Here is a 27,293-nt window from a genome sequence, read left to right as displayed (position 1 = left end):
GATTCCACGACCTCCCTAGGTAATTTGTTCCAGTGCTTAATTACCTCGACAGAAATTTTTTCCTAATTGCTATCCTAGATGTCCTTTGAAGCAATAAAAGCTTCCCATTACTTCCTGTCCTGTCCTCAATAGCTAAGGAGAACAATTTATCACCCTCATCTTTATAACAACTTTTTACATACTTGAAGACTGTTGTCATATCCCCCCTCACTTTTCTCTTCTCCGGATTAAACAAACCCATTTTTTTCAATCTTTCCTCATAGGTCATGTTTTCTAGAACTTTGATCAATTTTGTTGCTCTCCTCTGGACTTTCTCCAGTTTGTCCACATCTTTTCCAAAGTCTGATGCCCAAAAGTGCTACAGTAGATGCCTTAACAGTGCTGAGTAGAGTGGAAGAATTACTTCTTGTGTCTTGTGTACAACACTCCTGCTAATACATCACGGAATGATGTTCACATTTTGTGCAACATTATTACATTTTTGACTCATATTTAGTGTGATCCACTATAACCCCCAGATTCTTTTCTGCAGAACTCCTTCCTAGGCAGTCATTTTCCATTTTGTATTTGCGCAATTGGTTATTCCCAAGTGAGGTATTTTGCATTTGTTCTTACTGAATTTCGTCCTATTCATTTCCAGCCATCTCTCCAGTTTGTCAAGGTAAATTTGAATTCTAATCCTGTCCTCCAAAGCGCTTTCAACCCATCTCAGCTTGGTATCATCCTTAGACTTTACAAGTGTACTCTCTATACCATTATCCAAATTATTTATGAAGATATTGAAGAGAAGCATACCCAGGACAGGTCCCTGCAGCACCCTACTCGGTATGCCCTTCCAGCTTGATTGTGAACCATTGATACAGTTTTCCAACCAGTTGTGCACCCACCTTATAGTAGGTTAGTCTAGGCTATTTTTCTGCAGTTTGTTTATGAGAAGGTCATGGGAGACAGTAACTTTTTTTCTACAAGATTTCTCTCACTTTTCTGGCTTGATTTAAAGTTCTGTCTCTGGCAGTTTTAGCTCTGGGACACAAGGTAGATTCAGGACGTGATTGATCAGCTCACTACATTCTCTTCATTTCAAAATTAACTTTCCAATTATTCCACAAATAAACCTATCAAGTCCTAAGCAACCTTGCAGCTTAGCTGTGTTCTGTGATTTAATAAGCATTGTAAGAATTGAAAACAAAAAGCATTCCTCTCTGACTTTCCACTGTCAATAAAGTAGACTCCAATTCATCCTGGATATTCTTGCTAGTCTACAACGACAATATCGGGGGGTCTTCAGGACTTGATGTCGATCCAGGAGACGATGGGCCAGCCTTCTGATGAGAAGGAATTCAAAGCCAGCCCAGGTTGGCTTAGCAGTTTTAGGAACCACTTCAACCTCAAAAAACATGCAGACTACAGGTGAAGCTGCAGCTGCCGATGAAAAGGCAGCAAAAGCCTACCCCGAACAATTAAAGAAAATCATAAAAGAAAAGGGCTATCTTCTGGAACAAGTTTTTAATGCTGACGAGACTGGGCTTTTTCTGGAAAAAAATGCCCAACCGCACTTACATTTTGAAATCAGAAAGACAAGCCCCTGGCTTCAAAGCAGCTAAAGACTGTGTGATTGTGTTGTTTTGTGGCAATGTGGCTGGGCATTTAATAAAGCCGGGCTAGCTCTACAGGGCTGCAAATCCCCGTACCCCAAAAGGCATTTAAACATGTGCTTAACTTTCACTTCAAATTTAAACCTGTGCCTAAGTGCATTTTTAATAGGGATGCTTTCAGGGCCTTAATGTGCAGGCTTGTAGAAGGCCCATTGTCCTTTTTAAAGGTGGAAACTTCATTGTTAACACACTACAGTAGAGTTGTGGGGATTAGGTTCTAAAGTCAGCGTGTAAGGCGAAAATGGCATATAGTCAAAAATCTCCTGCCTGTGTTCTGGCAATCAAATAAAAAGGTTTGGGTGATGGCAGTATTATTTCTGGATTGGTTCCACAAGTGTTTCATTCCGGAGGTCAAGCGGTACCTCGAAGAGAAAGGACTTGACTTTAAAGTGTTGCTGATCATAGACAATGCTCCTGGCCACCCTGAGGCACTCTGGTTTGCACATAACAATGATGAAGTCGTCTTTCTCCCCCCCAATACCACCTCCATTCTCCACCCTCTCGACCAAGGCATGATTCGCTGTTTCAAGGCCACGTACACGAGGTTTACATTCTCGCAGATACGTAGCGCTATGGATGCTGATCCCAATCTTAATGTGATGAAGTGTTGGAAGTCCTTCAACATTGCCGATTGCATCACTTATATTCAACAGGCAATGGATGCAATCAAGTGATGCAATTGGCAATGTTGAAGGACTTCCAACACTCCATCACATTAAGATTGGGATCAGCACAGATACATATGTGATAACACTGTAATGAGATTTCTCATGGGGCCTGACTACATGGAACTTTACTGCCCAGCAAGCCAGGGTATGAATCTACAGCGCAGTAGCTTGCCATGCAGTAACATCACTACACACCCAGCTAGCACGGGTATAAATAGGAGTGAGGCATTGGCTAGGCGAGTTGGGTAAAGAGCCCTACACCCCTGAACCCTAGGGTATATACATAGCCAGCTCTTTAAATGCTCAAGCAATGCCTCTGGCAGCAGAGAGCTGCTACAGACTTTCCTTGCAGCCTCCTCCCTGCCAGAGCCTTTCCTCGCTGCAGTGAGAGGCTCTGGCAGTAGGGAGCTGCAGGAGCATATCGCTGCTGCCTGTCCCCCACTGGAGCCTTTCACTGTTGCATGGAGCTACCCACCACAGTGAGTTTGGACCCAGTCTGCCTTTCACTGTGGCATGTAGATACATGTACCTTCCAGGCCACCACAGGTGTAGGCAAGTATAGATGAAGTCTAAAAGTCCCAGAGTGCACTTTGTGTGTTGCCTATTGTTTCTATTTTTATACACACATGCTTTGTTTGAATAATACTAAGAGAGTAAATTGAAGTCACCTATTTATTCACTGATGAATTTCTCTTTAAAGAAAGAGAAAAATATTGCGTGTTGAGAGCATTCTTTTAAACAAACATACTAATTAAGTGCTCAGTTGTTTTCAATCAACCTACTAATTATAAGTTCAATTAAATAAATCTAATAATTATGGTTACAAGGGTATCTGTTAGAAGTTTACATCCATTGTATAAATAGTTAAGAATGAGTCAATACAGTATTTTTTGGCCAAATGAGGACTCTATACTTTCACATTGTAATGTCTCTCTCTGATGTGAATTGACAGATGAATACATGTATTAGCCTGAAGCATAGTTTCCATGGAAATATTACTTTCTACCTCATAGTTGTCCCAAAAATGCTGTTATTGTTCAATTTCTTCAGCAAATCAATGTAATGAAAGCATCTTTGAATATAAAATATCTATTAAGATTTAAATTCCATTCTCAGTTGTAAAAAGCTGTGTAAGAAAATCTTGAGGGGTCTGCTGACCTCAGAAGAGACAACTATGATGAAATATCTTTCTGCATCAATTCAGAAATCATTTCCCCCCTAAAACATCATAGTATATTAGTTCATTACAATATCCATTCTATGGCAAAATGAAATGTTAGCGTTATAAATAAGGCTACGTTTTAGTCATGGCTATTTTTAGTAAAAGTCATGGACAGGTCACAGGGCTGCCCGGGGGCCCTGCGGGTGCTGAGGGAGGGCAGCCCAGGTGATTGAGGGGGGCCGGGCAGCGGCGCGCGACCTGGGACCCCCCCCTGGTGCTGGTGGGGGTGTGGCCTGGGACCCCGGCTGGTGCTGGGGGCAGGAGGCTGGTGGAGCCAGTAGGCTCCTCCCCAGCAGCCGAGTTTGGGTGTGGGAGGGGGCAGGAGACGGGGGCATGGAACGGGGTGGTGCTTACTGGGGGGGCTCCCCAGAAGTGGCAACATCCCCCTCGCTCAGCTGCTACATGGAGCCGTGGCCAGCAGCTCTGCGCGCTGCCTCTGCCTCCAGGCACTGCCCCTGCAGCTCCTGTTGGCCTCCTCCCAGTCAATGGGAGTTGCGGGGGTGGTGCCCTGGGCGGAAGCAGTGTGCAGAGCTGCCTGGCCTCACCTCTACCTATCAGCTGAGTGAGGGGGAGGTCACCACTTCCAGAGAGCCCCCCAGGTAAGCACCACCCAGAGCCCTCACCCCATCCCATGCCCCAACCCCTTACCCCCTCCAACACCCAAACTCTTCTGCTGGGTGGGCGAGACTGCCCCAGCAGCGGCCGGTGCGCCTGGCGCAGGGGCTACCTGAGCTGCCCCTGAGCCAGACCCACCAGCTGCTGCAAAAGTCACAGAGGTCACAGAAAGTGACGGAATCTATGACTTCCGTGACCTCCATGACAAACTCGCAGCCTTAGTTATAAATGCTTCATTTCAATAAAGAATCATTCATTAAAGAAGTGAGAAAAAACACAAGGAGGTATTAATATTGGCATTTTTACTGGAGAAAAGCAAATGACTTCAATGTAAATCAGATTCTAATATTTACATCTTTAGTATAAAGATAAGAAAATATTGCTGGCCCAAATTTATTTTGCAAATTAATCGCAATTCAGGCTTTAAAAAATAAAAATAAACAGTAACAAAATTCTACAAGATATCCAATAAGTGAGATACAATTATTTAGATTATATCACTAGATAAAGAATTATAATCTAGATCTAACTTTTGATTCTCTAAAAACTATTTATATTAACAATATTGTAAATATAAAAAAGAAGCAATGTTTGGTCATAAAGTTTTTATTAAAGCGTATTTCACAAGTAAGTTATAAACAGTAAAATATTTGATTTACACACATCAATTGTTGGCTTTCAGTTATACCGTGGAACACAAGTGATAACATTTTTTTACTTTTACTTAGTAAAAGAAAATTAAATTAGATACTTATGTAAGTAACTTGCCACTGATTATGCAGTTACTGAACTTCAAAATTCCATTTTCTCAGTTATGGCTCTGTAACCTATGTGGAGTCCACTATGTTGTTTCCTGCAACAGATATTCTTGATTCAGGACCAGATTCTGATAAATACTTTTAGTCACATTTAGTAGCACTGTACTCCAAAAGTAGTCACAATGACCTCAGAAGAACTACTCAAGGGGCAAGGTGCTATTTCACATGAGTCAGGTGTCCACAATCTGTCTCCAACCATTAAGTCGGCAATATTCAGAATCTGGACTTTAGCGACGTCATCATGAATTACACAGAGAAAGAAATCACATAACTAACACATACCCTTATATGTAGACTTGGCAGAATTAAATTTTTATTTTTTATAATTTTGACAGACAATATCAATATTTATTTGTAAGCATTTTTATTATTATTATTTTAAATGTTCACAGTTGCTCAAAATTATGGGGTTTAAGCATTTTTATTGTACTTTATTTACATTTTCATAGTTGTTATTGGGGGTCTGACAATGGGGAAGAGTCAGACAATTATTTACTGACAGCAGACATTGAGATTCAAAAAGTTAAAGCTTTATAACCATTAAAACAGAAATTGTCAACCTCACATGTCAAAATATACAAAGTAAATATCCTTTAATTAAATTTTAATAAATCCTCACACAGCATTTTTCTCACTTTACCTATCTGTAAATTTCTGTTATCATCAATGGAAATATTTTTTCATTGGTTTATCTGTGCATGGTGAAATTGATGCTTACGACACTTACCAATTAATCTCGAATCCTTCCAACCTTACTTATATGGGAGGTCGCTTGTGACATAAGACTGACCCATACTGTTAGGGAATGCATATTCTAACACATGAGAAGGGACATGCAGGTAGTGATTGACTAAAACCAGTATTTCAGCAGATTAAAAGGACATCTATATATATTTGGTTTATTTCAAAAAGAGTTTAGCAAAAAGGCATTTGTAGGCTTTGGAATATGATATTTGCAAATCATTGTATTGATCTGTCACAGGATGGGTTACCCATTTAAGGGAATTGGGCTCAGCTTCATGTGTGCCTTTTTAGCTGCTTCCACCAATTGATGGGCTTTGAAGAGGTTCGCTCGGCTCATTTTTGGGGTACGAGAGACCTCTGAGGAGGGAGAGCATGGTGTCATGATTGCAGGAGCTGGAGAATCAGAGAGGACTGGGGAAGGGGCTCTCTATACCAGCTAGACACAAAGGCCTGACTTGAGCTACCAACCGCGATGAGCCTAATGATGAAGAGGCTTGAAGAAAGGCCAGGCAGCAGGACCTGGGTTATAGGAAATAATTGTTCAGTCTAGCAAGTGTATGAATGAACTGTAGAGCTGGAGAAAGACTTGTTTTGATTTAAGTTGATATTGGAAATGTAATGTTATTTGAATAAACCAGATGTGGAAGAAGGGGTATTGTTCGACTAGCAAGAATCTGGGTGCAGTTTTTGAGAACCCTGAGATGGGAAAGAGAGTGGTAGGGTATGATGCTGGATCAGGTACAATCCTAATACAATCTGTATTTATGGAAGGATTAGTTTCAGAGTAACAGCCGTGTTAGTCTGTATCCGCAAAAAGAAGAACAGGAGTACTTGTGGCACCTTAGAGACTAACAAATTTATTAGAGCATAAGCTTTCGTGGACTACAGCCGAAGTGGGCTGTAGTCCACGAAAGCTTATGCTCTAATAAATTTGTTAGTCTCTAAGGTGCCACAAGTACTCCTGTTCTTCTTTTTATGGAAGGATTGTGGTACAGCAAGTGATGATTTCTTTAACAAGATGTACACATGCCCCACGCAGTCAGAGACATTTGTCTGGAAAATAAATACATAGAATGTTTCTGATTTGTTTTTGTCCCACATCAAAAGGCATCATTCACTTTGATGTTCAGTTGTATTTATGCATTTTTGTCTTGTTCATTCCTTGCCAATTAAGCTTGTTGTTTTGGAAGCTTGATGATTTAGTGCTTTTTCTTAGTTTGCCCTTTAGTCCACTGGCTACTGGATTGTATGCATACAGAGTGAGTGGGCAGTACTTCCCTGTTCTACAACGTATGATGCCCACGGAAATCTCAATGAGCTTGTCATGTAGTTGGGACTATATAACTAATTTGTATAGCAGCAAAATGTTTCTGTGGACTTAACACATTCCATTCCTTCAATACAATTCTGGTTGGTTTGTCACATATTGAAAGTTTCAAGTGGCATTATCAAGCATAAGGAGACATATAATCTCAATGTTTCACTGGCATAAAAGAAAGATTTTCACCATAAATTTGGCATTTGAAGTACTATCCAGCCTGCATATGTACAACAATTTCTGCCCAGAACCTATTTCCTAAGGCAAGAATCTGGCTAGCTAGTGAGGACACCATTTGATCTTAAGAAATGGGCAGAAAAGTAGCAGTCAGAAGGCAAAGTATGTTCTTCAAATATGGGTGAAGAGGAAATATTTCCCAGTTGAGAACATTGAAACAGATGAGGATTCTGAGCTTTGGTGACTGTGCTAAAGGACAGTGTGCCATCATCCTTCAGTGAGTTTGAATAACTCTAAAATAAGTAACTTCTGCAGGCACACAAGGTGCCTGTGAGGCACTAATGAATCAGTCAGAGACAGGGAGAGTCAGAATGATGAAGTTTCTGCCTGATTTCTCTGTTTAAGGAACAAAAAAAATGAGCTAAAATAAATTTCCGCAAGGAACCCACCAGCAGTTCCCCATTGCTACATTTCTGTGGTAGCTCCAACTCTCCACAGCCCCCAGAAATTGCTATGCTTTTGACTCCCAATGGAGCCCCTCTTACATGGTACAATAGCTCCTAGGACCATTGCAGCACACTAAAGTGCTTCTGCAACTATGTAGCAGGCATGATGTCCTCTGTATCTGGTCCCTTTTGCCCTATGAAACCTTCACTCTCCCCCGAGGAGGAGAGACCAGGTTGACTGATTGATTGTATTAGATGCTTTTTTGCTTTCTGACACGAGACAACCCAGTCTCTCCACCTCCGTCTGGCTACTGCCAAGTTTCTTGCTATGACATAGCCTGTTACCATGACAGCAGCATCTTTCTCAGAGCTTTTCTTATATGTCATCTGTTATCCTCCTCTCTTCTGTCTTCAACCTCTGGTAGTATCCAATCAAAGGATTGTCTAGGAATTCAGTTTTTTGACATCATACCACTTTTGATATCCAAACCACTTCAGCCTTCTTTCTCCAATAATTGTCTCTACAGATTGCTGGACAGTCCTTTGTAACGTATCAGCATTGGTTACTTTATCCTATCACCAAGTATTCTTCTTAAGCATCTCTGATGGAATGCATTAAATTTCGTATGTGGATTTCTAGCACTTGCCAAGTTTCAGAACAATGTAACAATGTGGGGATCACAATGGCATTGTATAACTATATCCTGCTTCTTGGGTGAATCTCCTTATTTTTCCAGATATTTGCCAGTTTTGAAAAGGAACTACTTGTCTTCCCAATTTTTGCTTCCATCTCCTTATGGAGTTAGCCATCAGCACTAAATTCTGCTTCCACAATATACAAACTAGTTAACCATGCTGTATTCTTCATTATCGATCACATATGCATTGTCATTGCTGACTCCTCTTTCAGTGTTTGTGATTTTTGCTGTCTTTCACATTTGACATTGATTAATGGCCTTTTTCCTAACGTCATCATCTGTGTCCAACAGAACAATGTCATCTGCAAAGTAGAGATCTTGAAGTTTTCATCTACTCCACATAGTTCCTGTATCTTCCTTTGATGTTGATTTTTGCATTATGTAATCTATAACAATGCAGAAGAGGAGAGGTGATAAGATGCATCACTGTCTTATTCCAGAGACAATATCAAGCCAGTTGGTCTCTGCACTTTCTGTCTTTATACAGCATTTTGAACCTTCATACAGCATCTTAGCCACTGCCACTATCTTTCTAAGAAGTCCATGTTGTCACAAGATCTTCCCTAGCAATTCTCTATGAATACAGTTGAAAGCTTTGGTGAAATCTAGATGGTTCAAGACTGTTCTTCTTTGGTAAGCAAACCCTTTCTCAATCAGTCATTCCAGGTGTTGTGATTCCCTCTGAGACCATTTCCACTCAGCTTATCCAGAACATCTTGTCCAGTTCCGGAAAACACTTTATCCAGTTTTGTGAGATAAAAAAATTCAGTTCTACTCCTGCTCACAAGCAAGTTATTTTATTATACAGCTCTATGCCCATGTTATACAGGCTTAGACGCAGGGGGGTTAAGTACAAAGTGAAACCATAATTCCAAATCATGTCACACAATATACAGTTTATATATATTTTTCCTAGCTACTAACATGTATACATCTTATATCTAATTGGTTTGAATATTGTATGGATCATGTAAGGCCCAATCACTTATGTCCTCACCTTACCTACATTTCAAGCTTATCAGTTCAGGGTGTTCCTACCAGGGGCGGCTCTTCCGGCTGAATTGCCGCCGAAGAATGAAGTGGTGGCAGTAGAAGTGCCGATCGCAGCTTTTTTTTTTTTTTTTCCCCCACTGCTTGGGGCGGCAAAAACGCTGGAGCCAGCCCTGGTTCCTACTTATCTCAACTAGCTCAAAAACACTGTCTCCATCACACAATCTGTCACACCCTTGTTTACAGTTTAATTTAGCACTCAAATCAAGTCATATGCAAGTTTACTCATGCCCAGCAAAATCTGTGCCTACATCAGTGTAAAGATGTGATCTATACACAGTCTTTTTTTATCTAAAGCCTGCTTGCTCAGTACACAGTTTTTCATCTATGAACAGTTTGATTGTGTTCAATAGTACACTACAGAACACTGAATTTCCTTCTTGGGCAGATACGAGGCAGTGACCTGTCTAAAATGGAAAACACCATGACTGAAGCAGAAAAACGAAGCAGAGCTTAGTCCTGCCTTCCGGCCCTAATGGGGCATCTACTTGTCTTCCACCTCCCTAAGAGGATCGCCTTTAGGCAGGTGAGAACTCTTGGGGTCAGTCAAAGCAGAAAGGGACCACCCTAGACATTATGTTCTGGGAGTGTTCCTCTGTCTCATTTCCCCAGTCCTTCCTATATTCAACCCAAATCAGAGAGTGGTGGGGAAGGCAGTTTCTTGCCATTTGATGTCTCAAATTTCTGGGCAGCTCTGAAGAGGTAGGAAACCTCTTCCCAGAGACGGATAACACTCCCTGCTTTGAGATCAAGTTAGATCTTGGACAAAGAGAACTTTGAGCCCCATGCATTTAAAGGTGATGCATTCAGAAACATAATTTCATCTCTCCACAAATAAGGACTCAAAGTACAAGCTTACCGACTCTGAATTTTGTACCTTCCACATTTTAGGAAATGCGTCAATACTAGATTTTGCCTGACTATGCATGGAGAGAGTGCACAAGGAGCTTAGAGAGAGCAAGGATTCCAGAGCCTAAAGTAGCGCCAAGGACAGCACAAGATTTGTCTAAGTAGATATGGCCATGCTTCCTACCTTCTATAACTGTCCAGCAAAGCCTGTTCTACCTATGGGTGAAGTATATTTTGCATACATTTGGAGTATGGACTTGATGCTATGCTCCTGCATGCTGGTGCTGTACATCTACGCTCCACCTCCTACATGGTCCATGTCTTTAAAAGCCATGGTCTAGTACTAATTATATAAGTACAGTCCAAGTGCAATAATTCCTTTTTAAATTCATTGCCTTCTCTCATTTGTTTTGTTGAAAAAATATATTCTGCTTCAGCTTTGGGAATTTGTTCCTTCAAATTTCTCTGTGTTGTATGTAATTACCATATTAGTTTTATGAAAGTTAGGAAAAAACATTGTAAGGTCCAAGGGAAAACTTGGCTATAACACATGATTATTCCATGAGAAAATATGAATGGTCCAATTATCTATTTTTTAATTTATTTGGAACAAGTTGTTATACTCAATTGCATATATGTAAAGTTCTAGTCATATATATGCTATGGATCTATGTATTTCTTTTTAATTTACCTGGTATTAGTAATTTCACTTGTCCTTTGTACAGTAAGTACCACCAAACAATAGTTGTATTTCATGCTGCACTTTGGGAAAAGTGCATAAGACTCACAATTGAGTGAATAGAGCTAGAAAATAAATTTAGCAATGTTGAAGACCAGCTGGAGAAATCATTCGCTTCTGCCATTCAGTTGTATTCAGTACAGTATTAAGGACCTGATTCAACAGATCACTTAAGCATATTTCTACAATTAAACATATACTTAAATCCTGTTTATTTACACACATGCCTACAGTTCATATTCAAGTACTTTGCTGATTTGAGGCCTAAGTTAGGAGGCAATTTTTGAACCTGCTGGGTTGGACTTGTTGGTCTGTCAATGAACCCAGGCTTTGTAAGTGCAAGTTAGTCACTTGTCTATGTAATAAGTACATTTCATCTTCTGGACCACTTTGTTGTTATTGTGGACTGCCAGACAATTATCATTTGCCTAAAGATTTAGTTCTCCCTGGGTTTTTAAGAGTATTTATTACACATAACATTGCTCTGACTTGATTGGAAATGGCATACTTTAATTCTTTAATATTTTATTTATTGTGTTTTTTTCCCAGCTGCTCACTATTCGTGGTAATGTAATTATGAACCACATGTGGGGAAAGCTGTATTTTTGGCTCCCTTCTATCATTCTGTGAATCATATTTCCTCAATAATTACATCTGTACAGTGACTATCTAAAATACTGTATTATCTTTTACACTGGATATTCTAAGTATGCACAGTGTACCTGACATGCAAGTATTATGAAAATGCCAGTTAAAATGAAAGAAGCAAGGTGGACGAGATAATATCTTTTATTGGACCAGCTTCTCTTGGTGGAAGGTACAAGCTTTTGAGCTACACAAAGCTCTTCTTTGGGTCTTTGTAGCCCAAACGCTTGTATATTCCACAAACAGAAGTTAGTCCAGTAAAAGATATTCCCTCACCTACTTTGTCTCACTCATATCTTCAGACCAACACAGCTACAACACCACAGTTAAAATGAAGTATAACAAGCCTGCGTTTGTATTTGCATTCCAAGGCTCAGACATGTGGCATATTGGTGTATCTAGACTACTTGTGATTCAAGTACTATATATGAGAATTTCTTAAACTTAAAACTAAATGTATTTTTATTACCATGTACCTACCAGATATTTACATAATCAGACCCATTTAGATCTGTGAATCAGAGAAAAATAATAGTTTTGTAGTCTTTAGAAAAAAAATCTATAAAAGAAGTCCCATCTTTTTTCTATAAAAGAAAAGATTGTGGGGCTGTCTCTCTTCTACCCTAAGATCTCTTTACATTTCTCTGACAGAAAATGCCCCCTTAGAATACCAGGTAGTTATTTAGGTTTAGACAGGGATCATCTTTTTGTTCTGTGTTTGTACAGCACCTAGCAAAATGGGGTCCTTGTCCAGAACTAGGGTTCCTAGGCACTGTGGTAATACAAATCAATAATGGTGCTGTAAAACTATCCAATTTAACCAAGAGTGAGAGGAAATGACAACACAGCCTAACCCCCAATACTTTTTCCCTTGTGTGAGGGATGAGGGTGCCCATGAGAATGACTTGGTCTGTGCAAGACTTAAAACATCCTTTGTCCCAAGCCAATCCAGGCTGAGGACAGTAGCCCAGGTGAACCCAATCCAATATGGTCCAATCTGATCCATTGGGGATAATCCCTTCCTGATATCCTAAAAGGCAATCTGACTAGGCCCACAGCATACCTGGAAATCCAGCCAAGCAGCTACAGGCACCAAGGATGGGATGGGTGATTACAACTCTGTGAGGGCTGAATGGCCATGCAGTCCTGAAAGAGACCTTTTATCCCTAGAGGGAGCTGATGCAGGAGCCAAACTACTCCTGCGACCTCCACTCAGACTGGCCAGTCACGGCCTTACTTGGAGGCATAGTTCCCCTGCTCCCAGTGCCCCCTCAAGCCCACAATGTACACATTTCTCATGCCTATGGAGAAGTGGGGAGCTGAACACACTGCTAACTGGGGGACAGTAAAAGGTACAGGTGCCTTCCACTCTTCCTGCCCATCAAGACTCAAATGGCTGTTTGCTCCCTGCCATTCTGACAAAATAAAATCTCTCCTGTGGGGGGTGGGCAGGCATTTTATGCAGATTTGAAAGCATGTACTGATTCTCAGATAAAGCCATGTTAACATGGATTTACAGTGTGTACATATCAATATCTTAAGGGTAAAAACATTACACTGGTGTTGCAATTATCCCCAAACAAGTATTACCAATCCAGAAAAATCAGAGATAAGGTTAAATTCAAAAGAAATCCAAACATGTTAAGGTATGGAAATGTATATACAAAGCACCCAACCAATCTTAACCCTGACCTAAACAATGCCATGCAATAACCACACATTTATGATTAGTGCACAGCAGTATTTGTAGTTCCAGATAGATTAAACTGATATTTAAAGACACTATATTTTTCCATTTCCTACCCCGCCCTCACCCCCACACATATAGACAAGGTTGGGTTCTCAGAACAGTTGACAGGACAGTTTTTAAGAGAATATGCTGCCATCGGAGAAAGACCCTGGTAATAGACAACCACTTCTTTTTCTCCCTATCCCATCCCATTCCAACTCCTGTTAGGTTTCTGTTGAGTTCTTGGAGAACACTTTACACATGTGCTGAACCTTGAATGGCCTTTTGAGACCACAGTCCTGTTTCCTCTCAGGGCAAGTCACACTTGGCACCAACAATAGAATTCTGAGTAGGATACTGAAAGTTAACACTCATAGTTTCTTAAGCCTTCCATGGGATTTTCCTGTGTAGGATATGGCTTGGCCCTGAGCTTTTAGCTCAGGGATGGGCAAACTTTTGGCCCTAGGGCTGCATTGGATACAGAAATTGTATGGTGGGCCGGGTAGCGAAGGCTGGGGGAGGCTATGCCTCCCCAAACAGCAAGGCATGGCCTGGCTCCCACCCCCATCCAGCCCCCCAGAACCCCTATCCCCATCCAACCCGTCTGTTCCCCACTCCTGACTGCCCCCCAGGACTCCCGCATCCTATCCAAACACCCCTGCTGTTTGACCCCTGACCATCCCCCTAGGATGCCTGTCCCCTATCCAATCTCACTTGCTCCCCATCCCCGACCGCCTCCTTGGGGCCCCCCGCCCCCTATCCAACCCTCCCTGCTCTCCCTGCCCTACGTTACCTGTGGGGTGGGCGAAAGGGTGGCTCAGTCCTTTCCCTGTGCGTTTCCCCTGCTCTTTTGGCTGCTCTCCCTGGCAGTCGAGCAGGGCTCACTCCCTCTCTGGTCTTGGCTGCTGGGAACAGGGGTGGAGGTGGGCCCTGGCTTGCTCTGCCCCTGTCCTCGGCAGCAGGGCCCAGGCCCCTTGACCGCCCCCCTGCAACCTCCCCTGCTCCTCACCCCTTCCCAGAATGCCCCCTGTTCCCCACCCCCTGACCGCACCACCCTGGAGTACCAGGTCTGGCGGTGCTATAGCCGTGCTGCCTGGCCAGAGCTGCAGCCATGCTGCCCAGGCGCCGGGGGAACTGTGACTGTGAGGGAGGCAGGAAGGGAGGGGAGCAGAAGGGCTAGCCTCCGCCCCACTCACCGCGCTGCCGGGGAGTTGGGCTGGCTCCTCCACAAGCCTGTCCTGACCCCGCTCCCTGGCAGGAGCTTGGGGGCCAGAGGGAAGGGTCCTGTGGGCCAGATGTGGCCCGCGAGCCGTAGTTTGCCCCCCTCTGTTTTAGCTGCTCCTTCCTACTTAATCTCCATTTCTTATGTAATATAGAGAGGCAGCAGCTTCTCCATAGCTAAGGTTGCAGCCAAGTCTTACTTGAAGGCTGATTATGGAGGCCTTTTACAGTTAAAAAATAAAATACTCTCATTGCTTCATAATCTCCTGGTGTAAATCTCATTGGAAATTAAAAGCCTCAAAGATGGCTCTTTGTTCTCCCAAATTGCCTAACATTTCTATGGCTCCTTTTTTGTACCTACTTATTTGACAATCTGGACTAATGGGTTTCCCTCCTGTTTTACAGACTTGCTAAACTGAGTGACCAGTCACTGGCCTCCAAAAAAATTGTTCTCACCCCACAGTTATATTTCCTCTACAGACTAGTGCCTGCACTTTCCTCTGCTTAAGCACTGCCTCTGCTTAAGACCTTTACCTCCTCATGTAGCAATCAGCCAAATAACAGAAAGTTATAGGCCCCCAAATTTCTTCAGTGGAAGGTTCTTGGTGCGAAATTTTATGCCTCCTCTCATTTTCCCTTGAGACCATGTGGAAGAAGCCCAGTCTTCGTCTCCGTTCACTCTTGTAACAAAGACCATAGCAGTGTTGACATACCAGCAGGCTCATCTCAGGCCCTAGGTTTTGTGTCCACCCTCCTATGCTCACCTCATCAGGCAGCAAATGTTGGGACCTCAGGCTCCTGCTTGTCCTCCCACTTCAGGGCAGACAATCTGTTTCACAAGTTTTCCAAACTGTTCTGGTCCTCAGCAATCTTGCTCCCTCTTCAGGGTGAGTGGTGCATTAAAGGGGCCTTACTATTTATTTGCTGAGCAGCCTGACAGGTTTCAGTACACTAACCTTTCTCTTTCTGCAGGGACAGAGCACCTCTGCTGCACCTTAGGGACAGTCACCCATAAGAAAGTTTCTCTCAGGCTTGGGTCATGTGAGCACTCCAGTTCTACCTCCCCTCGGTGGAGCAACAGGGAACATTGTCTGAGGCTCTTACTCCTAAAGCATGGGCCTTCAGCTGAGAGAGAGTGAATTTCAAGCAATAAGAATTTTTTTTTTCTGGAGGAGTTTTACTCTGAGATCTTATCCTTAATGGGTCAAGCTGTCTGAGTGTCTAGGCTTCTCTCACTAATGAGGCTACCCTGTCTCCATACAGTTAACTCTTTTAATTGTCTGATTCTTCTTCTGTTCCTCAATCAGACACTGTAAATGTAAGTCAGAATCAAAAAGAAAAAAACTCTGTAATTTGCAAATTCTGTCTCTCCTCACATCCTGTATCCCTTCACTTCCCCCAAAAGAAAAAGGAAATATCTTCTTCATCTTCTATCATCTTGCTCCTCAAAAGAGCCCGACCTTGTTGGATTCTTCAATTCTGATTTGTGTTCATTAATCAAATCATATTGATTCTCCAATAAGCTTCCCAGTCCTTGAAAAGGACTGAAGGGTTCACAGAAGGATGAGAAGTAGCATTTCATTGATACTGAAGGGGAATATGTTTACTCTTCCCCCAAAACTTGGCCAAGATGATCACAGAGATTTGCAGTGATCCAGATTCCCAACCTCTTAATTGTCATATATTTCCTATGTTCCTTTTGCTAATAAACCCACTTAATTACATGATCCTGGGCCACTCATGACTTATCCTTGGAATCTTTGGGATGGAGATGTCTGATGTTCATTCTCCCTTTCCCTGTAGTTATCATGTTGAAGTTAGCCCATCTCCTTATTCAAGGATCAATGAAGGGGGCACTCTCTAAAACTGTCAAGAGACTGGTTATTGTCCTTCCTCTGCCCAGTCCGGCTGGCACCCTGAGGTAGATGAAATTTGATTCTCTTTTTATAGGCATCATCATTGAGGGAAGAGTTTTCCTAAAATGGGGAACGCTGCCCATTAGGGGATTGGGTTTCCCTGACCTCAGGCCCACTAACAGCCCCCACTATCTCTGTGGTATCTCTAGGCATAGAAGAGGCAGATCTGCTCTGAAAGTCAGCATAATTGTTTTTTTTTTTTCACAATTAAACATATTCAAGTATGCAGTATTTTTCCAGATGTTTGCACTTTACTATTTATAGATAGTGCCCAGGGTTGCCTAGTCAGGCCACTACTGCAGATTAGCTTGTAAAGTAGGTACCCAAACATAATAGCAGACTTCCAGTAATGTGAACTGACGTACCAATTGCTTTGATCATGCTGGATTTTTTCCTTCTCCAGGGAGGGGGAACAAACTCAGTCACTCGGTACAGTGGAAACTATATTTGTGTGAGTGTATAATAATGGAAGAATGTGTGTGCTCTGGAGGGCACCGCATAGACTCAATGAATATGTTTATAACAGCATAACATCTACTGTGGAAATTGCAAGAAGCAAAGATACCATCCCTGCTTTTTCAAATGGATGTGGAACAAAATAACTATGGGCCTGAGGGCTGCTGTTGCCTGTGCAGAGGCACAAGTGAGAGAATCACAGCATTACCCTGTGTAGGGGTGAGGACATTTGCAGCCCCAGTGTTCACCCCAAAGGCAGTAAGAGGGAGGGTTATGGCCCCAGTCTTCCTCTGCACTAACCAACAGAGCTGGCTGGCTCTATAGGGAGCACATGCTGCATCCCCACGAAGTGGATCCACTCTCCTTGAGTAGCGGGAGCTCCAGGAGGATTGACTACATAGGACTATGGCTAAAAGCAACACAGGAGCCCTCTGCTGTCGGAAATCACTCACTCCCTATCTTAGTTCTGTGTTCAAAACAAACAAACAAAAAGCCTTTGTTAATCTTCGTGGCGTCACTACTTGTAAGCAAAATTGTGTTAATTATTTTCCTTGCCTCACTAAAATATTCCACTTTGTTCTATTGTTACTACCCAGCACTGTGTCTAAAACAGAGTTTCCAAGAGTAGGTGCCATACCAAATCAAACTAATAAAGGGCCGAATCCTGTGCAAGGAGTTCCCATGGAAGTCAACATGGAGACCTTGTAGCAGCAGGCTCAAAGTAACACAAAAGTGCAGTACTGTAAAGTGTTGCATATATTTCTGTCTTTCTGAAGTGAGGACTTCAACTTTTTCCCAAACCGTCCATATCATACGTCTCAGACAGTCCTTTTTCACCAAATGGTATAACACTGATCTATGTAGCGCTCACATCATGATTCATGGAACACTTATAGGTGAGCCTGGAGCTGCTTCTGTCACACTGCTTTGTCATTTACCAATTTTCAAGTTGTGATACTTCATGTTAGTTGTCCCCCAGTCACAGATTATTAGGGTTTCCAGAGGATTTTTTGACCAAGTAAACTAAACAAACAAAAATAAACACCCACCTGTGACTCCAGCAAAAAGAAGTACCCATCTGCACCCTGCTGTGCAGCCACTTTGTGTCTTTCTGAGCGTTTCTTTAGCATAAATAATAAATTTGTGGATGACAACTATGTTGTAGTGGCAGCAAACATACATAAGGAGATAATCAAATTGCAGTGTCACCTAAGCAGTATAGTGGGAGATGCAGACAGCAATAGGAAGGTGGTTCTAATAAATGTATGGCACAGCACAGATACAAAATGCAGGGGAGGAAAATAAGCAATTAGCCCTGCCCACCATGTTGAAACAAGCTCATTTTTATTTAGTCTCTCTAATCCTGCCCTCATATTGCTTTTTCATGTAATCGTGCACCATAGTTCTTGCAGGGAAGGTGAGGGATCAAGACTGGGAGGCTGGGAAATAACTTGTTCATGATCATTGGAAAGTGACTATGAGCAAGTCTTTCTTACCAAGGTGTCTGCACTGTGAAATGGTTTGGGAATCACTGATCTATATGAGAGGCTGATCACTTGCAATTATAAGATAATATAAACAAATGTCAATATAGTGCAAATAAGTTTTAGAATCAAGAAAGAGCCTACTCAGGAAAGAGAATCTAGTGCAAAAAAACTACTCATCTACTCAGGGATTCTGCAGAACTAGATTCTGAAAAATGACATTACAGATGACTCTTTTGATGCTTTATTTGCTTTGCCTCTTTTGCCTGGCCTAGGCAATCTTTGCTTAACTGATTTGCAGAATCTGCCTAGTGGCAGACCGGAGGAACAGATGTGTGTAATTTGATGTTTTCCCTACATTTACAAATGGTAATTATCATTATGCTATATATAGATAATGTACTTTTAAGAACTTTCATAAATAGAAGGAAAGTCTTTTAATTAAAAAAAAAAGTTTAACAAGTGAAGTATATGGTTAAAGAGAGAAAACCAATAAAGTGCTAGCAGGAATTTGACAATTAAAGTTGTTCCTCTCTACCACTAACAAAAGCAAAACCCCACCTGTGTGAATTAGCTGCTTTGCCCCTACAATCTCCCAAAACTTTTCATCTGAAACCTCTCCTTTTCTGTCTTCCCCTTTTTACTCTTCTGTTGTCTACATTGTTTGTCCATCCATCGGCTGACAGTGTCTTTACATCCAAAATGCAAAGCAGACAGATGGGCACCTCAGGAAAGAACATGACTAAGAGCACCAGCATCGGCGGGGACATGTACACGCTAGAGAAGAATGATGGCAGCCAGTCTGACACAGCAGTGGGCACTGTGGGCACCAGTGGCAAAAAACGACGCTCCAGCATCGGCGCAAAGATGGTAGCGATTGTGGGTCTGTCACGAAAAAGCCGCAGCACTTCTCAACTCAGCCAAACTGGTAGGAATCAGATTTTTTTCCCTTCAATACTTTGTGATTTAAATATGCATAATATGTATATATTACAATTTAGTCATTTGAATGTAATGCTGAAGTTGCCTAATTAACAATATTCTAGGGGGGAAGAGGAGAGTGGGAACTTTTTACCTGGCTGAACATTTACCAAACTGATTTGTTTCTTTAGCAAATATCCTCCTACAGATTGGACTGTGGCTTGTGTTTTTATGCTTATTAGAGCACACCTAATGCAATAATCCTTTCCGAACAGAAACCAATGTGAGCTGTTATGCTTATGTTTGGGGGATTGTTATTAATGATTTGTGAAGGACCACTGAAATTCAGTTGCAGAATTGTTTGTCATTTGTTATAAACATTCTTTGTATATTTCAGTCCTCTTTTTCTCACATTTGAACATGCAAAATTTATTTGATGTGAAACAATTTTAATTACCAAGATGGTATCTTATATTTTATTGGATTAGTATAACTATTTTATTGCTCAGTACTTCCCTTCTTTTCAATTTGCAAACATATTTGTCATTGGTAGAAATCTTCCTCATTGCTTTTTACATTTACTCGTTAAAATTCAATATGTTGAATGTTCTACATAAACAGGGATAGAGTTATTTTCTGACTTAATACCAGGACATCCAGAATCAGTGTTAGGTACTTTGTTTATTTCATGCCTTACATCTGGAAACAAATCACTTATGTATAATTCACTCTGAAAAGCTGTCATTAGCAATTAAGGAAATTGAGTAAAACTAATGTTTCTTATAAAGGAAATTGGATATTTTATATTTAAACGTGTCTCTGTGTATAGTATGCAGTGTATATTGTATGCTCATTAATATTCATACAAAAGTAGCATGTTATGTTGGTATGTGGTTTATACTAAATACGATAAAAAACAGCTCACTCTCTTCTGTTCATATGTGCCTGGAGAAATTATTATTATTTGTATTATGGTAGCACCTAGGATTCCCAACTGAGATCAAGCCCCCATTGTACTAAGCACTGTTTAGACATGAATTAGAGACAGTCCCTGCCCTGAAGAGTTCATAATCTAAACAGAAATTACAGACAAAGGGAAGGAGAGGAGAAATATAACATACAAACAGAGTGAACAATGGAATGATTTCCAGGTGTCACAATTTTTTATTGTTTTGTTTGTAAACTTTTTTGAGTAGTGTTTTGTTAGGAGGGGATTCGTTGAACTGAGAAAGGGAGAACAAAGGAATTGAGAGGGGACAATGAAGGGAGGGGATAGGAAAAAAACAGAATGGGGGGGAGGAGAGGAGCATGGAGTGAGGTTTAATGAAGAGACTGTGTGGGTTGGGAGGCTGTTGTACCAAACAGCCCAATCATCAGAGGGAAAAAATATTCAGAGTGAAAGCTGTAAAAACAGTCAGACACTGGTGACATCATCAGCATCCTAAGGTCCCTGCTGCAGTTAGTTGTCTCGGCTCCTGCCAGCTTAGTTTCTGGCTGCAGAAACTGCAGAGCTTTCAGCTCTTTCTCTCTTCCCCAAGCTCACATGCCTGAGTGGGAAAGGATGGGGTTACAAAGGGCTTGATGCCACCTTATGGAAGCTCTCCCTTGCACAATTCTGGGAAACCTCTAACTGGGTGTGCAGTTTGCCCATGGCTAGATGCATGTCCACCTAGACATGGTGTGCAAGCAAATCAAGGATTTGCACATGCAGTAATGTTCTTGTAATGTAAATGTGCAGATGTGTGTGGATTTCAGAGCTGAAAATAAGGTGCTATATGATTAGGGATAGTCTGTCAGGATACCCTTACTAGGAGAGGCATCAAATGATTTCAGGGTGGACATTCAGTTCATAATACATTGTTCTCTTAGAAGAGTCAGAAGTAAGACGGGATCAGACTAAATATCATGTTGAGATATTTATGTGGCATAATATTTTTAATATGCAGTATCTCCATCACTACTTTTTAAAATCAGTTTGTCGCTATTTTGTATCCTGTAGTTCTAAACAAAAACTAGGGGTACAATTTTCAGAGTTGCCTCATTGAAGTAGGAGCCTAACTGCCATTGATTTTCCTGGACTGAGAGGCAGGTGGTATTTTAAATAATTCACAGATATAAACAAATTCATTTCACTATTAGAGTTGTGAGAAAAACCAATTAAAGTCAGTACAGTAGTGGCAGACAGGCAGACTTTTCCTCAGCTCTTCCCCTTATGGAGTGAGGGCCTAAGTTAAGAACAGAGTGTTAAGCTTTTCAAATTTAATTTACATACAGGTACTTGTAAGTTCCATCTATTTTATCCACTGGGTCATTTTCCAGTCTTTAGACTACACGCTCCTTGAGACTGGGGCCATGTCATTTAGTGTAGTTGTACAATGGCTATAAGACCTATAGACAAAACACTGAACGTGCTGTAAAGTACTTGTAAGTAGATTTTAGTATAACAAGGAAGTAATAGATACAATTAAAATAGCAAAGCACTATCATGATATAGAAACTGCCTGAAATAAAGGGAGTAGGAAATTAATTTCCACCAATACCAACATAGTTCAACGGGTATCATGCTTAAGCTGTCAACTAAGTGTCTCTTAAATTGGTATGCCAAGGCTGAAACAACAATTATGAAATAACAACACAGCATTTGTTGAAATTACCATCACACTTACAAGTACTTAACTTTTACTGTCCGAAACATGTTGGCAAATTTAAGTCGTTACATAGCGGTATGTTAGTGTCACTATAAAATTGCCTTCTGATGCCTCCCAGTTATATGTTGTAGTTGTCTTTGTTTATATTTAATGGCTAAAAACTGTGACAGAACGTGGCTTTGTTTAAAAAGCTGAGTTAATCTCATGACTGTTTTTGTGGCTATGAGTCAAACAGCCTGTATATTCATCATAAAATCCCATAAAAGAGCTAATTTCTATTGTCATTTGAATTTAACTTCATGCTACAGGCAAATTGAATGCATTCTTTGTTGTTAGTAGATGTGGAATTGGGAAATTTCGACTCTAGGGATAAATAATTTAATGTACTCTGTATTCTAATCTTTAACATTTGTTTAATGCATTCAAATGTTTTTGTTATTGTTTATTTTTGAGCCCCAAAATTGTGTTAAATACACATGAAAACAGTCCCTGCCCTGAAAAGATTAATTCACCAAGACATAACAAGTGAGTGAACAGATCAACAAGAGAGGAGAAACGGGGGCAAGGAAACAATAACAATATCATATTGCTACTCGATAAAGCATGTACACATCATAATCTTTATGGTTCTGGGGTATGTGTGTATGTGTGTGTGTTTGTGCGCGTGCTAATAAGCTTTGTAGCAGATGTGAGTACTCAGGAAGGATTTGAATCTGGCAAGACAGGTGGCTTCATGAATAGGTTGGAGAAGGGCATTCCAAGCATGGAAGAAGGCACAGAGATGTCTGAGGTTGTCAAAACTACATCGTAGGTTGAGTGGAGAGGGCAGGGGGCAACATTAAAATAGATCAGGTCTAGGATGTACAGCCATGAAGGCAAAGCAAGCAGAGAGGACTGAATTTGATTTTAAACATTTTGTTATTTTTAGTTTTAAAGTGATTTTTCAGTACTCTGAAGGGTGCTATCTTGATAGTTTGACAGCACTGGAAACCAAGATCCTATCTCCACAGAACAAATACAACACAGGGACTATGCTTCTTCATACTCCCCTACTTCAGACATATTCTAAAGATCCACCTTCAGTCATAAAAGGACATATTTGTCAACAGGCAGCTTTGTTCCTTGACCTTTTCACTGAGATTGTCAACCTACATCAGAGGACACCACAAAGCGTAGTGATCCTGTAGTAGATTTACAATGATTTTGTAATAGCGATGTTGCACTAAGTTTACAATAGGACGATTCAGTTTTTTCTTGGTCTCCAATTTATCTATTTTGAATAAATGAATTGTTTCTATCTAATCAAAGTGTGATGTCATCTACGTCTTTATACCACATCCATCCCCATAGTATCTGAGTGCTTCATAACAATGAAATTAATTCCCTCATGTGGAGTACCACTTCCCAAAATCTGAAGTTGGATTTAGCCCACATTTTAACCACTGATTGGCATGGCTACATTGGTGCTCGATGCCATCCCAAAGTGTAGACAAAGCAAGCTGAAATGTACATTAGTGGAATTCACACTGGTGTCAAGCCACGGTAAGTTGTCTACATTAGGCATTTGCATTAATGTAGCTCCTCCATTAGCTGATAACAGGGCCAATTCCCCATGTGGACAAGGTTTATGAGTTTTTCAGGAAATATCTAATCTTTCTTTTTCACTGTCATTTTTCGGTGGGAAATGCCTATAACAGACAACTAAATTTTCCACATAGTGAAAAGGCCTAATTCACTTATGCACCATTTTCAGGCCCTCCCATTCAACAGAAGGGGCATTGATTAGTGTTGCCAGACGTCCGGTTTTCAACTAGAACGCCCGGTCGAAAGGGCACCTAGCTGCTTCGGTCAGCACTACTGACTGGGCCGTTAAAAGTCCAGTCGGCAGCGCAGCAGGCTCCCTGCCTTCCCTAGCTCCGCATGGATCATGGAATTAGCTGTCAGGTGTCTGCGGCCCCTATGCGCTGGGTGGGCAGGAACCGGGAGGCTCCATGCACTGCCCCCGTCCCGGTGCCGGTTCCGCAACTCCCATTGGCCTCGAACTGCAACCAAAGGGAGCTGCAGCAGGCGGGACCTGCGGGCACGAAGGCAGCGCACACCATGCAGAGCCGCCTGGCACCCATGTACCTAGAGGCTGCAGGGACCTGGTGGTTGCTTCCTCAGAGCCGCAGGAAGCACTGCCAGGACTCCGCACCCCCTTCCGCACCTTGCCCCAGCCCAGAGTCCCCTTCTGCACCCCAAACCTTTTATCCCTGGCCGGAGCCCTCACTCCCACCGCACCCCAACCCCTAACCCAGCCCACAGCCCCCTCCTATACCCCAAACCCCTCATTCCTGACTCTACCTCAAGCCAGAGCCCTCACCCCCCTGTTCCCCAATTCCCTGTCCCAGTCCGGAGCTCCCTCCTGCACCCCAAACCTCTCATCCCCGGCCCCAGCCCAGAGCCCATACCCTCTCCCTCATTCCAACCCCCTGCCCCAGCCTAATGAAAGTGAGTGAGGGTAGGGAAGAGTGAGCGATGGAGGGAGGGGGGGATGGAGTGAGTGGGGGCAGGGCCTTGCAGAAGGGGCAGGGCATGGGCAGGGCCTCAGAGAAGGGGCGGGGCAGGGGGCTGGGCAAATGTGTTTGATTTTGTGTGATAAAAAGTTGGCAACCCTAGCGTTGGTCATGATGATAACAAAAACTTTCCCACCCCCTGGGATGGTAAATCTAGATTGGATTTGGGTTTGTGCAGAACTATTCCTATTGCCTTCTCCTTTCCTCGACTGATTGTCCAGTTGGAGGATGGGAGATGTGGGGAAGGAGGAGGAAGAAATAATGGGGAGAGAATAGTTATCTAACAAGGCACCATACGTTTTCCCGATAGGTCATATGAAAGTGTGCTAGACCTAAACAATTCCTCTTCCCCGTGGTACTTACACCCTTCAAATACTTGTGATCATTATTTAGCTATGCTGTACAGTTTGAGTTCTTCATTGAGTCTTTCATTCTAAATCAGTCCCTTCCTATGCCCTTAGTAACTATTTGTAAGCTTATTGTTGATGTTTTTCTGATGTTGAATTGGCCTAGAACTGTCTGTATATATTGTATTACGTTTAAGCCAACCTTTGTACTTTGAATAATATAAGCACTATACCCAAATGTACAGACCCTCTTTCCTTAACCTGTGTATTATATAATTTTAACATTAGCTTTATTAAAAGACTCACTACTATATAAAAGAACTATTCCTAACAAGTCCTTGACACAATGCCTCTGTGTATACAGTCCAAACTCAGACTGAATTTTTGCCAACATATCATATTGCAAGCTCATATCCAATTTGCTATCTTCTGCTTTACTGCTTTCCAAATATCAGCCTCCCACTGAACCTCTGTTAGATTACTTTCCCTAGGATGAATGTTTGCATCTCACGAGTAGTTCTGTTATCTTCTGTCTTTATATCTCATCTCTCTAGGTCCCCTTATTATTATGTCCTCATTTGTACTTGCAGTACCTCCCAAGTTCGTGTGTTCTGAGTGTTCAATGTGCTAGTTACCTCTTTTGCAATATCATTAATACATAGTTTAAATAAAACAAAGCCAAAAATGTATTCCAGTGGATATCTCCTCTTCACCCAACTGACACGGTACCTTTTGTGTATGGTCTTTTGACCAGTTTGTCCTTTATCATCTAATGCTGTTTGTTTACAGTTTTGTTATTCTCTAGGTGCTTGCTCCTACTGAAGCTGAATGCCTTCAGATAGGTGCTGAGAGTACTCAGTTGCCAATAAGGGCTCTCAAACTGGTCTTCTAGCTACCTTCATCACTACTGATCATTGCTGATATTTTATGACCTACCTGGTATGGACAGATTGTTACAGAATGATTCTTCACATTTCTTTCAGATTGTTCCTTGAAAGTGATGGTGGGTAACTGCTAGTTCCTCCACACAAGGGTTTTCATCTGTGAGGTCCTGCACAGATCAGTCCTATCACCTCTACAACATCCATCAAAGGAGACTGAGAAAATATGGGTTGCAGCGTCATCTGTATGCTGATAACACCCAATTCTGTTTCTTCTATTCTGACCTAGGCACTGTTATTTCTAGGCTTTCTCAATGCCTGGCAGAAGTTAGAAGTTGAAAGAAAGCCAGCTGGCTATAGCTTGGCATGGGAAAGTTGGAGGTGTTGCTGATGGGCAGGGAAAATTGCTTTGAGGGCCTGGCAAAATCTATAGCTTCTCCATCAGTTGCAAGTATCTGCTTGGCCTTTCTCCATGTGGTCCACAATCTTGGGCCTTTCAAGAATCCTATCTACTCCTAGACTGTGTTACTTTCAGTCATATGAGGCTCTTTCGTTGATCATCCACTCTTTGTAACTACTTGGCTGGACTCATGCTCTCTCCTCAGAAGTTGTGGGTAGGTGAGAATGCAGTGCCCACCTAGATGCTAGAAACAGGACATTTTTGTTATTAGGCCTGGCCCTCTAAAACTTGCATCATCCATAAATACAATTAAGCATGAACCCTGGTCATATTTAGAAAGAGCTGTCATCTTTTTCCATAGGCCTTCCCACTGATCAAACAATGACATCTTGAGTTCATAGATTCTAAAGGCAGAAAGGACCATTAGATCATTTAGTCTCAGCTCCTGTATATCACAGGCCACTTTTTTTCACCAAATTAGCCCAGTATTGACCCCAATATCTTCTGTTTGACTAAGGTAAATCTAGTTCCTACTTGACTTAGTTAGATTAAAAGATATGGGATTGTTGGCATCAGGCAACATGGAACCTAATTTTCCAGGATGGTAGCGCACACAACTCTCATTGAAGCACCCCTTAAAATCAGGACCATGGTGTTTTGTTGCTCCTATTTGGATTTTTGATTATTTAGTTGAAGCATTGTAAAAACTCACAGATACCGTGGTGATATATACTCTTTACATGCTGGCAGTACACTTATCAGCTATTGGGGTTCAATAGTAAGTGAGTCAAGATGTCAGATAACCAGGCTCACTGGATTTATTTAGCAAAAGTAAAATCAGCATAATACAGAAGGGTCAATATGTTACCAATCTGGAGAGCAGTCTTAGTCCTGGTCCCCACTAAGTCCCCACTTCGGACTAAGGTACGCAAATTCAGCTACGTTAATAACGTAGCTGAATTCGAAGTACCTTAGTCCGAACTTACCGCGGGTCCAGACGCGGCACGGAGGCTCCCCCGTCGATGCCGTGTACTCCTCTCGCCAAGCTGGAGTACCGGTGTCGACGGCGAGCACTTCCGGGATCGATCGGG

General features: G+C 41.8%; 1 protein-coding gene across 1 annotated transcript in view; it reads left to right on the top strand.

Annotated features, from left to right (window-relative positions):
• Positions 1-27,293, top strand: part of RIMS2 (regulating synaptic membrane exocytosis 2) — a 788,551-nt gene that overhangs the window by 686,747 nt on the left and 74,511 nt on the right. Inside the window, exon 26 of the mRNA XM_054018206.1 lies at positions 19,137-19,378. Coding sequence (XP_053874181.1) covers positions 19,137-19,378 — 242 coding nt within the window. The remainder of the gene's footprint in view (positions 1-19,136; positions 19,379-27,293) is intronic.

This window comes from Malaclemys terrapin, chromosome 2 (assembly GCF_027887155.1).
Source record: "Malaclemys terrapin pileata isolate rMalTer1 chromosome 2, rMalTer1.hap1, whole genome shotgun sequence".
Classification (NCBI taxonomy): Eukaryota; Metazoa; Chordata; order Testudines; family Emydidae; genus Malaclemys; species Malaclemys terrapin.
Note: the sequence above shows the minus strand (reverse complement) of the source record. Positions and strands in the feature narration are given on the sequence as shown.